This window comes from Anabrus simplex, chromosome 2, assembly GCF_040414725.1.
Source record: "Anabrus simplex isolate iqAnaSimp1 chromosome 2, ASM4041472v1, whole genome shotgun sequence".
Classification (NCBI taxonomy): domain Eukaryota; kingdom Metazoa; phylum Arthropoda; class Insecta; order Orthoptera; family Tettigoniidae; genus Anabrus; species Anabrus simplex.
Genome location: NC_090266.1, coordinates 207,871,542 through 207,886,901, shown reverse-complemented (window position 1 = coordinate 207,886,901; position 15,360 = coordinate 207,871,542). Strand labels below are relative to the sequence as shown.

The 15,360-nt window shown below is 38.3% G+C and overlaps 1 protein-coding gene across 4 annotated transcripts in view; it reads left to right on the top strand.

The window, feature by feature from the left end:
- The window catches only part of LOC136864009 (structural maintenance of chromosomes protein 1A), a 679,773-nt gene that overhangs the window by 483,069 nt on the left and 181,344 nt on the right, over window positions 1–15,360 (top strand). For all 4 annotated transcript variants that reach the window (XR_010859243.2, XR_010859244.2, XR_010859242.2 and 1 more), the window contains exons 18-19: window positions 288–410; window positions 486–622. Coding sequence is in view for 1 of the 4 variants with exons in the window: in XM_067140505.2 (XP_066996606.2) it covers window positions 288–410; window positions 486–622 (260 nt within the window). In the remaining 3 variants the exon portion in view is untranslated. The remainder of the gene's footprint in view (window positions 1–287; window positions 411–485; window positions 623–15,360) is intronic.

The following is a 15,360-nucleotide window of genomic DNA, read 5'->3' as shown; positions in this document are numbered from 1 at the left end:
TAGTCCTCAAAACGATATAAATTTCTTTCATATTTTAAAATGTGTGTCCATTTCTGAATTTTCTGAGAAATTTCTCTAAATGAGATTTTAGTTTACCTACAACATGTTGATGGTTTACAAGTGTTTCTGATGTACTTTATTTTTATGTGTCCTGCTCCGTGTTCCTAGGATATGTCTTTGTTAATATATGTTCGTATTCCCAGATTTTCCTGTTGACACGTAAATGTGTTTTATGAACTCTAATAATAGTTATATGAGCTCTAATAATATCTTGTGTACATCTATAGGCACGTCGTGAGGTAGGCACAATTGCCAAAGATATCCAGGCTGCCCAAAAACAGGTTGCTGCCCTGGAAAGTCGCATAGAGCAACGTAAAGCTGACAGGCATAGCATCCTAAAACAGTGCAAGGTAAGTCCTTTTCCTTCATAGTAGTTGTTGTGAAAATCTGTCGTATGCAAGTTGTACTTCAGCATTCTTTTTCAGATGGAGGATATTGCTATCCCTATGCAGAGGGGTAATATGGAAGACATTTCTCAGGAAACTGGCACTGTTGATTCGGCTGAAACAACCTCGGAGACAACTTCTATGAGCACTCAGCAAATTTATGACCGAGAAAGCAGGTAATTTTTCTACTGGTAAATTTAGGAAAATACAAATTGTCATATGTATTTAATTATTTTCTCAAAATCGCTGGTGAAGAAGAAATGGAAACCTCTACACTGTCATTTCTGAATGGATGTCATACAAGAAAGCTTACATTGAACTACAATAGAAGTCCGCTATAGCGAGTACTGCATATAACGAGAACTCCGTTATAGCGACGACCCTTTTCTGTCCCTTCATAATTCCTACATTAACCTGTGTATCGTCCTTCGGTTACAGCGAGAACCCTATCACTGGCGCATCCGTTATTACGAGCTATTAAGCGCGCACGATTTTTTCCGTTACCGATAGTTATGCACCCCAGCGATGATATTGCATGCGATCAATTACCTTCGGCATCATTTCCTCGATATGTGCACTAGCGATTTCTCTCGTCGACATTTGAAGGCGATGTCTGAGTCGATTAGTAATATCCGATGGATGGCTTTTCCGGCGTTTGCTCTATTAACCAGCGTTTCGTCTTAGGTCTGACACTAGACTCTTCAGAGTGGGATGTGTCAGACCCTACCCACTGACGCTGGGGTGTATGCAGGTGAACTTATCAGAAGCTTATTTATGAAGCACAGTCTGATAACTGCATACGGGAGATAAAACTCCACAATGGAATTAATGCCCGCCTAGCAATTCCAAATGGAAATTCTAAGTTCCCATGGAGGGAATTAGATTCTTTTCCACCAATAGAGCATATCAAAAATCAGATCAAAAATTGGAATTGCTAGGCGGGCATTAATTCCATTGTGGAGTTTTATCTCCCGTATGCAGTTATCAGACTGTGCTTCATAAATAAGCTTCTGATAAGTTCACCTGCATACACCCCAGCGTCAGTGGGTAGGGTCTGACACATCCCACTCTGAAGAGTCTAGTCTCAGACCTAAGACGAAACGCTGGTTAATAGAGCAAACGCCGGAAAAGCCATCCATCTAATTTTTGATCTGATTTTTGATATGCTCTATTGGTGGAAAAGAATCTAATTCCCTCCATGGGAACTTAGAATTTCCATTTAGTAATATCCGTCGACAGCTGTTCCGTAAAGAAAATTCGAAATGAAAGAGAACATATTTTCGTAATAAATGCGTAAATAACGTGTCCGATAACGGTTGTTAACTCGTTAAAAATTAAGGCTGACTAAACGACCGCTTAATTTTGAGGCTAAATATGCAATTAAGTAAGAATGGGATACACCTCGAGATATGGCAGGGTGCTTAATTGATTTCATAGGTTAGTTTGTGTTTTGTCGCGTCTGGTTAAATTACGGAAAGGCTATTATGAAAATTTATAGCGATGAAGGTACAATTTCTCTACCGGCGCTTGAAGTGTGTTTTCATCGTATGTATAGTACGGTTAAGTTAGGATACGTGACGCTGTTTGAATAAGAAAACTGAAACGTTTGCAACAAAATGCGATCGATCATCTTCGGTACGGTACAGTTTTCTCACTTTGTGCATTTGTGAGTTCTCTCGTTGATATTCAAAGGCGATGTTGGAGTGGATTAGTAATACCCATCGAATGCTGTTCTCTAAAGAAAATTCAAAATGAAAGAGGATAACACGTTTTCGTAATAAATGCGTAATTCTCTAAAGAAAATTCGAAATGAAAGAGGATAACACATTTTCGTAATAAATGCGTAAATAACGTGGCCAATAGCAGTTTTAACTTGTAAAAATAAAGACTGAATAAACGATATCTTAATTTTAATATTATATACTTAAATTACGTAAGAATGTCGTATACCTCAAGATATGGCAGAGTGCATCACTGATTTCAGAGGATATTTCATATCATCTCGCTTCTAGTTACGGCTATTTACATGTACATTTTTTGCGAGGAGGTTATTTCTCTACATGCGTTTCAAATATGTTTTCATGATAGGCTACATATACGGTTAGGTTAGGTGACGCTGTTTGAAGAAGAAAGCTGAGGTATTTTCCACAGAAATCTCTGGAGTGATACCGTATTTCTCCCAATCCAACACTTTTTTTCCTCAGAATCTCATGCGAAAACTCAAGGGTTGTTGCATTCGCGGCCTAACAGTAAGTTAATGGATACCACTGGCAACTACCGCGGTAACCACGCTGCTTCTTTTCACACGCGCACAGAACTCATTGACGACTGCTTCTTTACTACACATCGCTACCGGTTGTACAGTGTACAGTGCCTGCGTGTTTCTCAAATCTGCAGAATGGCATCAAAATATGCGATCCTTCGAATTCTTAGAAAAGCCATGGCTACTCAGTGGCAGAGTCATAACGCGTCTTTTGTACTTGACGCTTAGTAAAATTAAGATTTATAGAGAGCAGGAATATTTTCGTGATGGATAGTCGTATTGTAAAGATACGTGGAAAAGGTATTGCCGGCAAATTTTCAGCGGGTTCTAGTTGATATTATGATGCCAAAGTTAATGTTTATTAAACACTCGGAAATGTAGAATAATTGTGCAGCCGCAAGAAAATACGGCATAGGCCTAACTAAAGCCAATATTTGGCGTTAGCGTGAAGACAAAGGGCTAAAAAAAATGCGTACTGTACAAAAAATGCATTCAGTGGTCCACAACAAGGACGCTTTAGAGAAGTCGATGATTAAATTGTGAGGTATTTGCATGAAAAATGCAAGGGCGGTTGGCCATACCGTGGCCCAATAAACTCGTTCGTTGACATTCAACGTTCGCGATTAGGCCTATACATCGCTAGCCGTTGAATTTGGCCGCACCCGACAAGCGAGACGTGCGTGTAGCGGTAGCCGGTTATATCTGACGCTGCGTAAAAGTAACAGTTTTATAGACAGCAAGAATAATTTCCTGATGGATCGTTGTATTGTAGAGACGCATAGAATAGGTATTGCCAGAAAATTTTCAACGAGTTCTCTTCGGTATGATGATCCAATGTTAAGTTAATGGTCCTTAAACCCGCGGAAATAAAGAATAATTGTGCAGCCGCAAAAAAAGAATGAAATACGGCGTGAAGAAGTCAATGTTCGGCGTTTAAAAATGCGTAGGCCTGTACGATTTTACAAACTTCCTTTTGAGCCTGATTTAAATTTTTTGAAGGAAAAAGTGGGGTTCATCTTGGATTCGGAGAAATACGGAACTATATTTTTTTCAGAATGAAATTAAAAATACACTTTCACGTTGTATCGGATTACGAAAAATAACAAACAAGTAAGCCATAGTGTGGATATCATCTGCGGAAACGCATGTTTTGAACAAACTGATTGCCGTTTCATACCGATTTTAAAGTGCATGAAGGGTTTTCCGACTTTTATAAAACAATCGGATATAACGACAATCCGTTATAGCGAGTTAAATTGTCACTGTTATGAATTCTCGCTATACGGACTTCTACTGTAGTTAATGTTCTGAGAGAAGTGTATAGCACCTTTTGAAATGTCTTATTAACTTGTAAATCTTTTGTGTAATAAAATGCATGATATTGAAAATGTTATGTTAAGAAGTAGAAGTTTGTTGTTTTCCCTTGTTGCCTAAAGAATTATAGAGCATTGATATCAAGGTCTTCTACCAGCTACAGTAGTGTGCTTATGCTGTATGTTATGAGCAGTGTTGGGAAGTAATTGAGTAAAAGTAATCAGATTACTTCCAAAGAGTACCTTTTTAGAAATTTGTACTTGTAATTGTTACATTTTACCAAATGTAATATTTACTCGTAATGTAAGTCTTCCTGTAATTGTTACATTTTAGTAATCGATATACAGTAGAAGTCTGTTATAGCGAGAATTCATAACGCGAAATATTTACTCGCTATAACAAGTTGCCATTATATCCGAATTTTCATAAAAGTCGGAAAAAAACCCATACTCATTAAAATCGTTATGAAACGCCAATGAGTTTGTTTAAAACTTGCGTTTTTGAGGATGATATGCACACTACTGCTTATTCGTTTATTTTTTGAAATCCGATACTACAGTGAAACTCGGTTAAGAAGTTCCCGCATAAGAAGTTTTCCCGCCTAAGAAGTGTGATATTCTTGGTCCCTTGATCAGTTGTATTAACATATATGTATATTTTTCCCGTTTAAAGTGTTCTGTTGTAAATATATTTCCCGGTTAAACCGTTCAGATTTTAGAGCCCCTTGAGATAGAAAACGTCTGCTCAAAGCAACCCATGGTTAGAATCCTCCAGTCTCCACGCAAGTTGCACCCTGTGTTAGACTGTTCGCGCGCTTGCGGTGTGTGTCTGGTGTTACGGAACATGTGCCGTCCTGCCAAGGCCATATGACGTCCCGCTATGACAACACGGACAGCAGATGCTCACTCACCTTGTGGAATCGAATCGAACTCATCAGTCGAAATTTCCATTCCAGCGTTCATCTCGCGGAATAGAATCGAACGGGATTCTACGTGGGAAACATAAAGCACGCATTGGATGGTTTGATAAAACTTTAATGCAGTAATTCGCCGGCCGCGACAGGGTGAAGTCATAAATCGAGGTGGCCTAAACATTAATTAAAAACCGTAAAGTGTATTTGTCCACAATATTACTGTTAATCTACCAAAAAATTGAATATTCTAACCTGTTTGATTTTTCATTCCCTTGCTTATTTCCTTCCAGGCTTTCTCTCTTACGTTGTTGTTGCAATAATACTTATGGGTCTTGCCGTAGAGGAAATTACGTTTTTGAACTAAACTGATAAGATTTTCCGTGTCCATTATTAGTGAGGTGAATAAAATCAACTTCCCGACTCTATGTGGGAAACAGCCGACTTGCCAGCAGCCAGCTGATACACATGCCGCCACAGCCGGCCGAAAGATCCCGATCGTTTACGAAGTTGAACGAATGTTGATAGCCAACTGGGTGTTGGTGGGAGGCACACAGACGCGTTGCAATACCACGTGTTGGCATAAAATTGAAAGTTATTTTTAATTTTACCTTTATACGAGCTAAACATTGTATTATCGTGTCACTCGTAATTATCACATCGCATTATTAGAACGTAGCACAAGGATGAGGAGACATGAAATTAAATTCTCGCGGGGAACAAAACTGTTTACGTTTAGATGTGCTAGCATTGCTATTGCGCCTTTATCACTCCCACGTAATACCCCAGATACTTTTCCATGCAATCATTTCTGCAACTTTGAACCTGTGTTTCTTTTCTTCATTACCTATAGCATGAAGAGGATTGAAGCGGGAAAATAAATTCAATACTGGCTTGGCCATGCGGTACTTGTGAAACAGCCAGAAACTACGCCCGTTGCCGTGACAACCAGTAGGAATGCGGGGGCGATTTAGGCCTAGGTTCTAAGATCTCTAAGAATAAGTTGCTAGATTTCCCTTTTGCTGCCGTTATCCTTGAAGCAGGTGTCGGGGGTGTCAAGAAGATAGAAAGCACATGCTAACAAACTGTAGTACACGTCTTGTTTTTGCATCTTGTAAGCCTAAGCTACGGATTGCCAAGCATAGTGTAGCGTCGTAATTAGTATGAATAGGAGTCAGTGAAGTTAGTTGTAATATCAACGTACAAACTTTTTAAGTGAAAATGAGCGGAACTCAGAGGAAAGAGATCAAGCGAAAGGCACTAACAATAAAAGACAAAGTGGAGATTATAAGGAAAGTGGAGTCATCTACACTTTCCCGTGTTGCTTTGGCAAAGGAGCTGGGGATGCCGCCGCCTACTTTGAATGGTATTATAGCAAAGAAAGAAGAGATCTCTGCTTCTGCAGGGAATACTTCAGCAAACTGTAAGGAAGTTAAATCTGAAAAGTACGATGAAATAGAACAAGCTCTGCTAAAGTGGTGTAAACAGCAGCGAGGTTTAAACATACCTTTCATTGGGACTATTGTGCAGGAGAAAGCCGCACGCAAATTAAGGGTACCTTTTACCGCGTCGAACAGGTGGCTGGACCGCTTTAAAAATCGAGCCGACATCGTTTACAAAACAATTTGTTGCAAAGCAGACTGTAAGTACGGAGGAAAGGAAAGCGTGGAAGGAAATGGTTCTGCCTGCTAAAATAAGCAAACCTCGCAACGTTTTTATATAACTTAATATGTTCCCTTCTCTTATCAATTATATTTATAATACGGTATGTTCAATTATTTTACTTTATCTCTAAAAATATTGTCATGATAATCGATTTTTTATATTGTGGCTTTCTGTTAGCAGCTCTTATATATCGGCCTATTTCAGTATTGTCCACAAACAAGGAAATCTGTTGGCTGTGTGTTTCACATGTATTTCAAAGTACAGAATAAGTTTTTGGGCATTACCCCTTTTAAGAAGTTTCCTGCTTAAGAAGTTTTTTTTTTTTTTTGCAGTCCCTTGAAAAACTTCTTAACAGAGTTTCACTGTACTTGAAAATGTGTGTTTAATTTCATTCTGAAGAAAATTATAGTATCACAACAGAGGCCTCTATGGCAAACATTCAAGTTTTCTTCTTCAAACACATTCATCTAACCTAACTGTATATTATGTATCATGTAAACATATTTCAAGCACACATAGAGAAATGATAACCTCCTCACTACAAATTTACATGGGAACAGCCTTTCTCAAATTTACATAGATGCGAGAAATTGTAAACTATCCTTTGAAATCAGTGGTGTACTCTGCCAGATCTTGAGGTGTAACACATTCTTACTTAATTTCATTATATAACATCACAATTATGAGATCATTTATTTCTATTATTATTTATTTCTAACAAGTTAAAAACTGCTATCGGCCATGTTATTTACGCATTTATTACGAAAACGTGTTATCCTCGTTCATTTTGAATTTTCTTTTAGAGAACAGCAGTTAACGGATATTACTAATCGACTCCAACATAGCCTTCAAATGTCGATGAGAGAGAGCTTGCAAGTATGAATAGCAAGAAAAGAATATGGTACCAACAATGATCGATCGCATTTTGTGGCAAATGTTTCAGTTTTCTAATTCAAACAGTGTCAACCTAACTTAACTGTACTATATGTATTATGAAAACATATTCCAAGCGCCAGTAGGGAAATGACATTCCTGCTATAAATTTACATAGGAATAACCTCTCCGAAATTTAACCAGACGTGAGAAAATATAAACTAACCTCTGAAATAAGTGATGCACATTGCCATATCTTGAGGTGTATCCCATTCTTACTAAATTGCAGTATTTAGCATTAAAATTAAGCAATCGTTTATTCAGCCTTTATTTTTAACGAGTTAACAACTGCTATCCGACACGTTATTTACGCATTTATTATGAAAACATGTTATCCTCTTTCAGTTCGAATTTTCTTTACGGAACAGAAGTCGACGGGTATTACTAATTGACTCTGACATCGCCTTCAAATGTCAATAAGAGAGCTCGCTAGTGGACATAGAGAGGAAACGATACCAAAGATGATCGATCGCATGCAATATAATTGCTGGGTGTGTAAATATCAGTAACAGAAAATATTGTGCATGCTTAATCGCTTGTAATAACAGATGCGTCAGTGACGGTTCTCGCTGTACCAGAAGGATAATACACAGTTCAGTATAGGAATTTGAAGGGACAGAAAATAAGTATCATTATAGTTTGTTCTCCTTATATGCCGTACTCGTTATAACAGGCTTCTACTAAACATCACGTCAGGAGTTTGGCGACACTGGAGCTCCAACTCTTGCAAGGCTTAATGCCAAGGATATAAACAGTTTTGTGCAGGCAGTTTTGAATCTGGAGATAACAAAAGAGCAGTAATGAATTAACGATCAATAAAACCTTCAATATTCTGTTATTATATGCGGATGCATTATGTAAATGCTACCAACAGTAGAACACTAATACACAATGAAAATATAAATAAACTAGCAGAACGTATGCTACCCACTGTTGACAAGCCAAAAGTTGGCAATGTCACAGATTTCTGTTTCTACCCAATGTTAACATGAAAGCTTTCATTTAGTTGCTGGTAAAAAAATGATCCAGTTAACAACTGTATGAATGAGTTTCTGAAGGCCTCTTTGTACACCACATTAGTAGTCATTTCACCTGGGGCAAGAATCTAACCGACTAGCGCTCGGCCAGCGGTTGCTCTGGCACGTGTGCTTTGACATGAAAGCGTAAATTTTTGGAAAATCATTGGAATTTCAAAGAAAATGCATATGACTTTTGTAGAAAACAAACCAACATGCTGTCCATGGCCGTTGAGGCATCAGGTCTTTATGGTCTGACACTATAGTTAGCTGGTTCATGTCCTTTTAGTGGGAAAAAATTACTGCTGTGAGAATGTTGGCCAGTAGGGTAGGAGAGGTAGTGGTATACAATATCTAATATCTAGATTGTATGCCAAAAGCATGAATTCAATGGCAAACCTCTCAGCAATGTTTGTGTGGAGAGAGGACATATGATGCTTTTGATGATAATGATGATGATTCGCCCCCCGGATGGAGACGTTAAGGCTTGAGCAGACTTGTTAGTGATATTCAATAGGAGAAGGCTATGTACTGACACAACGTTTCATCCTCTCCCTGCTTTGTCATCATCAATAGTAGTAATACTGATACAGATACAACAACAACAACAATAATAATACAGATGAATGCTTGTAATGGAATTTGAACCGTTATAATTCGCCTCCCTCATAAATAAATCGAAGAACAAAGAATCGATTGATTTATGAACAACATAATATATATAACACTGACATTGACACATATAAATACTTTAAAATGAGTATACAACAATTGTTTTTAACACATCAATACTTTTTATAAAATATCACTTGTATGAGAACTTTTCTCGCACATTGTCATTAGAGGTGACTGTTAAGTGTCCTGTTCTCTCCTTATCATACAATTCACAGCAATATAGCACTTATTTTTCTATGTACTGGAGTTCAGTGCACCAATATGACACTTGATTCACACACAAATTCACAGATGTTATATTTATTTTGCCAGCTTCTTACAAAAAAAAAAAAAAAAAAAAAAAAAAATCATCTTATTAATATCTCAACAAATCTCACGTGACGTACTACTTTAAATTTCTGATGTTATACGTACTGACAATATTCCCTTCCTGATATTTTAAATAATATGCACACTCCCTGATACGGTTCACAATCTTGAAATACCCCTTGTACAAAAGAAAGAATTAAGATATATTTCCTGCCTTGGCTGATGAAATAAATGGAACTCTGAGTAGCACCTTGTCACCCAAACTGATTTGTCCAATTTTGTCCTTTTTTAACTTACATATCTTAATCGATCACTTCTTACGTCTAACATTATTACCATTAATAATTACTCTATTAACTATGACTACATCATTACTTAAAATATCTCACTTAACGTTACTTAGGTCAGAATTACACTGTACTCTAAAATCTTCTTTCACTACATAACTATTTATACTACTTACCTTTTCAACTTCTGCCTTCAGTCTGTCCACTTGACCTACTTTATCCGATCCCCTGAGAGTTTCAAATACTCTGGCTTGATAACGACTCCAGGATACCATTCATATTTGGCTTATCATTATCCCTCTGATAACTCAAATCCTCACGCCTCCCACGCCTCTGCTGATCATGATTACTACCTCTCCTCTGATACTTGTCTGACATTTTCCCCCCTCCCTCTAACTGCTCTACTTTTACCAAACATAATACGTTCTCTCTCTCACCCTTGTACATTTTCATCCCAAAACTTGATGAACTTCTCTTTAAATTCTCCTAAATTAGACGTATTATTCCAATACACTTGAAACATATTTTACTTTTACCGACAACATTCGACAAGATCTCCAACATGTATTTCCATTCAATAATATTATTTCTCAAGTTACTTGCAAATATTTTCTCAACTAGTTTTACAAATTCCATAGGATTGAACTGTTTTCCAGAAAACATAGGTAAACCCATAGTTAAATCATGGTCCCTACTGAACAAACCACTCGCTTCTACCACCTCTCCCGCTGTCTTACCTCTAAATTCTTTTAAACCTAAGAATTTCATTTTTTGTCCGTATTGAACTGAGAAGGATGATAGGAAAAACTTAAAACGGTCCACCTTTTCAATACAAAAGTTATATTTTATTTATAACATGTATTTGTACTTGGAACTAGTTTCGACGCTGTGTTTGCGTCATCATCAGCCAAAATGGGAAACAGGCAAGCATGTAGGCATTTATGTTACACAAGGCGTTACATTAAACAATACACATCTTACAAGGAGATAAAAACAGGGACGAATATAGGAAACAAATGAATCGTTGAGAAAACAAAAGTTATACAAATTAAAAATAACCTTAACCACACATCTTGCAGTGCGAAAGTGTTCTTCTTGAATGATTCCTGAATGTAAAACACACGCGCGCACATTTCTGAGGAGCCAGCAGGCAGGACAAGGTTTCACCTTACTTTTTCCTGCCTGCTGGCTCTTTAGAAGTGTGTGCGCGTGCGTTTTGTATTCAGGAATCATTCAAGGCAAATATTTTCGCACTGCAAGTTGTGTGGTTAAGCTTATTTTTAATATGTATAACTTTGCTTTCTCAACGATGCATGTGTTTCCACATTCGTCCCTGTTTTTATCTCCTCGTAAGATGTGTATTAATTAATGTAACACCTTGTGTAAAAACTGGGTTATCTGAAGGAGTTATATCATGTTCAAAATCATGCTTTCACGTCTCTGCGCAATATTTAAAATTTTACCGTTGTTCTTTATAGCTATTGTTGAGAGTGAAGGAGAATTTCCTGTTGTGTATGTTTATCAGGAACTCAAGGGAGACTTCATTAGTTAGTCGGAACATAGAAAAATGATGAACTCTTCTCAGAAGAACTCTTAAGGTTTCACTTTACTTTGTCCTGCCTGCTGGCTCCTCAGAAATGTGTGCGCGTGTGTTTTACATTCAGGAATCATTCAAGAAGAACACTTTCGCACTGCAAGATGTGTGGTTAAGGTTATTTTTAATTTGTATAACTTTTGTTTTCTCAACGATTCATTTGTTTCCTATATTCGTCCCTGTTTTTATCTCCTTGTAAGATGTGTATTGTTTAATGTAACGCCTTGTGTAACATAAATGCCTACATGCTTGCCTGTTTCCCATTTTGGCTGATGATGACGCAAACACAGCGTCGAAACTAGTTCCAAGTACAAATACATGTTATAAATAAAATATAACTTTTTGTATTGAAAAGGTGGACCGTTTTAAGTTTTTCCTATCATCCTCTAAATTCTTGTCGTATCACTCTTTGCCAATTCAAAACTTCTTTTGCTACTCTCTCAACATTCCCTTTCACTATTCACACTTCCTTCCTGTAATTTTTCTTCTTTCTCAGTCACCTCCTGTGATAGCGTTTCCTGTTTGTTCCTAGTTTACCAACCTCCCCAAGTTTGCTTTCAATCTGTTCAATTCTACTAACCTGTTCCGTCATCTCTTGCCCTACTGCTCTGTAAATCTTGTCCAATCTTTTCTCGACCACGTCATGAATTTCTTCCCGATGACTAGAAATCTTATTGCCTAACTGTGCGCTGTTGTTACTATTCTCTTACATGTTCCCTTGACTTGCTTGGTCTGAGTATGAAGATTGCTCTGACTCAACTCCATTTGACTCCAATTTAAGCACACACTATATTTGACTTACTTTCTAACTTAGATGTTTGATCAGTTACCTCTAATATCTTAGTATCTGTTTTACTAATGATCGCACTATTACTACTACCAATCAGTTCTACCATTTTCCTACTTAACTGTTTACTATTTTTACTACTACTACTAATTAATTCTTTGATCTATTTCTTATTATTTTCATTACAAATATCAATCTGTTTCTTACAATTTACATTACAAGTTTCAATCATTTCCCTGAGCTCAGTCATTCCAGCCATCAGCAAATTAAAAAGTTCTAGGTTCATTCCTCCTGAGACTTCCTCTTGAGTTTCAACGTGCTTCTCAACTTCTGCACTTTCCTGAATTACCTCAGAACCTTCCATCATGTTCATCAGCTCCCTATTTTCAACCACACCTTGGATGTTCGTAGAAGCAATAGTCTCCTCGTCATGTGACTTGCTGTTGTCTTCCTTGTCCATCTTTAGTTCACTAGTAATGGTACGCGATCTCAAATTGATTTCCCTTTTCAAATTCTTTGACATGCCCCCAAAATACAAATATGTAACACAAAATTACATTCCTCAAATTTACTGGTTATAATTCTGTTGGCTTTTATATGCATACTCCTTCCAAAATCATCCTATGGTATGCTGTCATTCAGAACAAGTTCTGAATTATTCCAGCTTCACGTTGCAGTGACACTTTGTGACTTCTACTCGCTTAACATTGATTTATAAATATACAAGTGAATTAAAATGAAATACAATATTACATAGATAAGGAATGGGTGAGCCTTGCCTTCACAGGGCTCCACATGTAGGTCTATGAAGACCCTTTGTGTCCCTTAAACAGGTTTGCCTAGTCCAGCCCTAGTGTTCCTATAAAGGATACTAGTGTCCAGATGTTGGCATTCCTGATGTCTTCCAGGTTCACGAAATATGAACCAAAATAACGATGTCTAGTACGTGCAAGAGCCTCACACTGACACAGCACATGCGCGGAGGTCTCTTCGTTTCTGCCGCATCTACACATCGGATCTTGACTGATTTTCATGATGTTTAGGTGTCTCTGTAAGGTGTTATGGGCTGTTAACAGTCCAACTACCATTAGTCTTCTTGTCCTGTTCAAGTTTATTAGGACCTTTTGTATCTTAGGCTGGGCCCTTCGATAAGTTTGCATGCCTGCCTTGCCGTAGTTAACCTCTTCCAAATGTCTAAGTGAGACTGGTTTGTCCATAGGGATATTACCAGTTTCACACTTTGGAGTGATACTCCCACGAAGGGCTCTGATCCTATAAAGGAAGCTTTTAAGCCCTGTTTCGCTAGTTTATCACCTTCTTCATTTCCACTGATTCCTGTGTGCCCGGGAACCCATGACAGGGTAACTGAGCTAAGTTCATGCGGCTTATCTAGCATCCTTTGGCACTCCCATACCATTTTGGATGTTGTTCTAACTGCACATAGTGCTTTTAATACTGCCTGGCTGTCACTACAAATGGTGATGTATCTTCTGCGCCCTGGCATGTTCCATACATGTACAGCACAGGCCAGTATTGCAGCCTGCAAGACAGTAGCATATTTACCCATGGGAAGGGAGAGCCTTGTCTTAGGCCCCCAGATCCCGGCGCCTATGCCAGTCTCCGTCCGCGAGCCATCCGTGTACCACAGGCTTAAGACGGGCCCCAGCATCTGTGACCCACTCCTCCCTCATGGGTATCACCACTGTGAACTTTTAGTTCAGATTAAACCTAGGTTTCATCCAGCCCCCGATCATCATTTTCGTGGGCCTTAACTGATGAAGCCTTGTAAGAATAGATGCATGACCTCTATTCAGATACTTGAAGGATCATTCTCCGAATGACCAGAGGCAGTAGGCACTCACTCCCGCCATCTTCTTAACATATAAATGTAGGTGGGGAAGACATAGGATGGCCTCCATTGCACATAATGGTGTGGTGTCCAGTGACCCTGTTATTCCAAGACACACAAGTCTTTGGACTGTTTAAATTGGTGGTCACAGTCTTACTCTCAGAACCTGGCCACCAGACTAAAGATGCATGGGTGATCGTGGGCCATGCGATAGAAATATAAAGCCACTGGACCACCTTAGGTCCTAGGCCCTGAGTCTTACCGACGGCCCTGCGGCAGGCCCACATGATCTTGCGAGCCTTATCCATCTTATAATCTATATGTTTTTTCAAACTCAGTCTTGCCTCGAGGATTACTCCTAGATACTTAACTGAAGTTGTCTTGACTAGTTTTTCCCAAATAGGAGTGGCTCTGACAGTCCATCTAGCCTCCACCTCCTGGTAAACACCACGAGTTCCATCTTGTTGGGATTGTAATACCAATGTAGTTGGTCCATTATTGGACATTATAAATTTTCCAGCTAACTCATTCCTGGTTGCCAGCGTTTCGCCCCAATGTGCTAAATTGGGCTCATCAGTTGGTAATTAGCACACCCACCAAGACGCGTGGCTAGCGCATACTGTGGAGGCCACTGCGTAGGCTATTTGGAGCCACCAGCAGTGCCAATGCACTATGAGAGACTTTGTCTCATTTCCAAAAACTGATGCCTGCGTGGCCATCAGATGACATAGATGTTGATTCCTATAGGGAACCTGAAATATTTGTCCCGAATGAGTAAATTTATACACTGGCATTATAAATTTACTCATTTGGGAAATTTACTCATTTGGGACAAATAGTTCAGGTTCCCTATGGGAATCAACATCTATGTCATCACTTGTTGGGATTGACCGACAAGTCCGTATCGTGGCACCATCTTTCCACCGTACGTAGGGAGATCAATACTATTGAACTGACACACAGTGTGTTAAAAGAATAATTTAATCTATACCAAGTTTAACAAAATCGAACCCAGTATTTGAAGATGATAAATTTTGAACACATACAAACCTCCTTCTTTAGGTTGTTTTTAAATTGTGATATTGACCCCAAGTTTGTGAACTTGTAGAAATACAAGATAACAACTTTGTATTTTTATTTAAATAATATTTTAACATAAAATCTTTAGGAGCTAATGCTAAAAATGTTGATGTATTTTATATTTTAAATGCCAGTTTTTCATTACTTTCGTGCAGCTAATGATGGCGCCAAAGTAACGCCGAAACTAGTACTGCTTAATAAATTAATATGTTGTAGCAAATTCAGACAACAT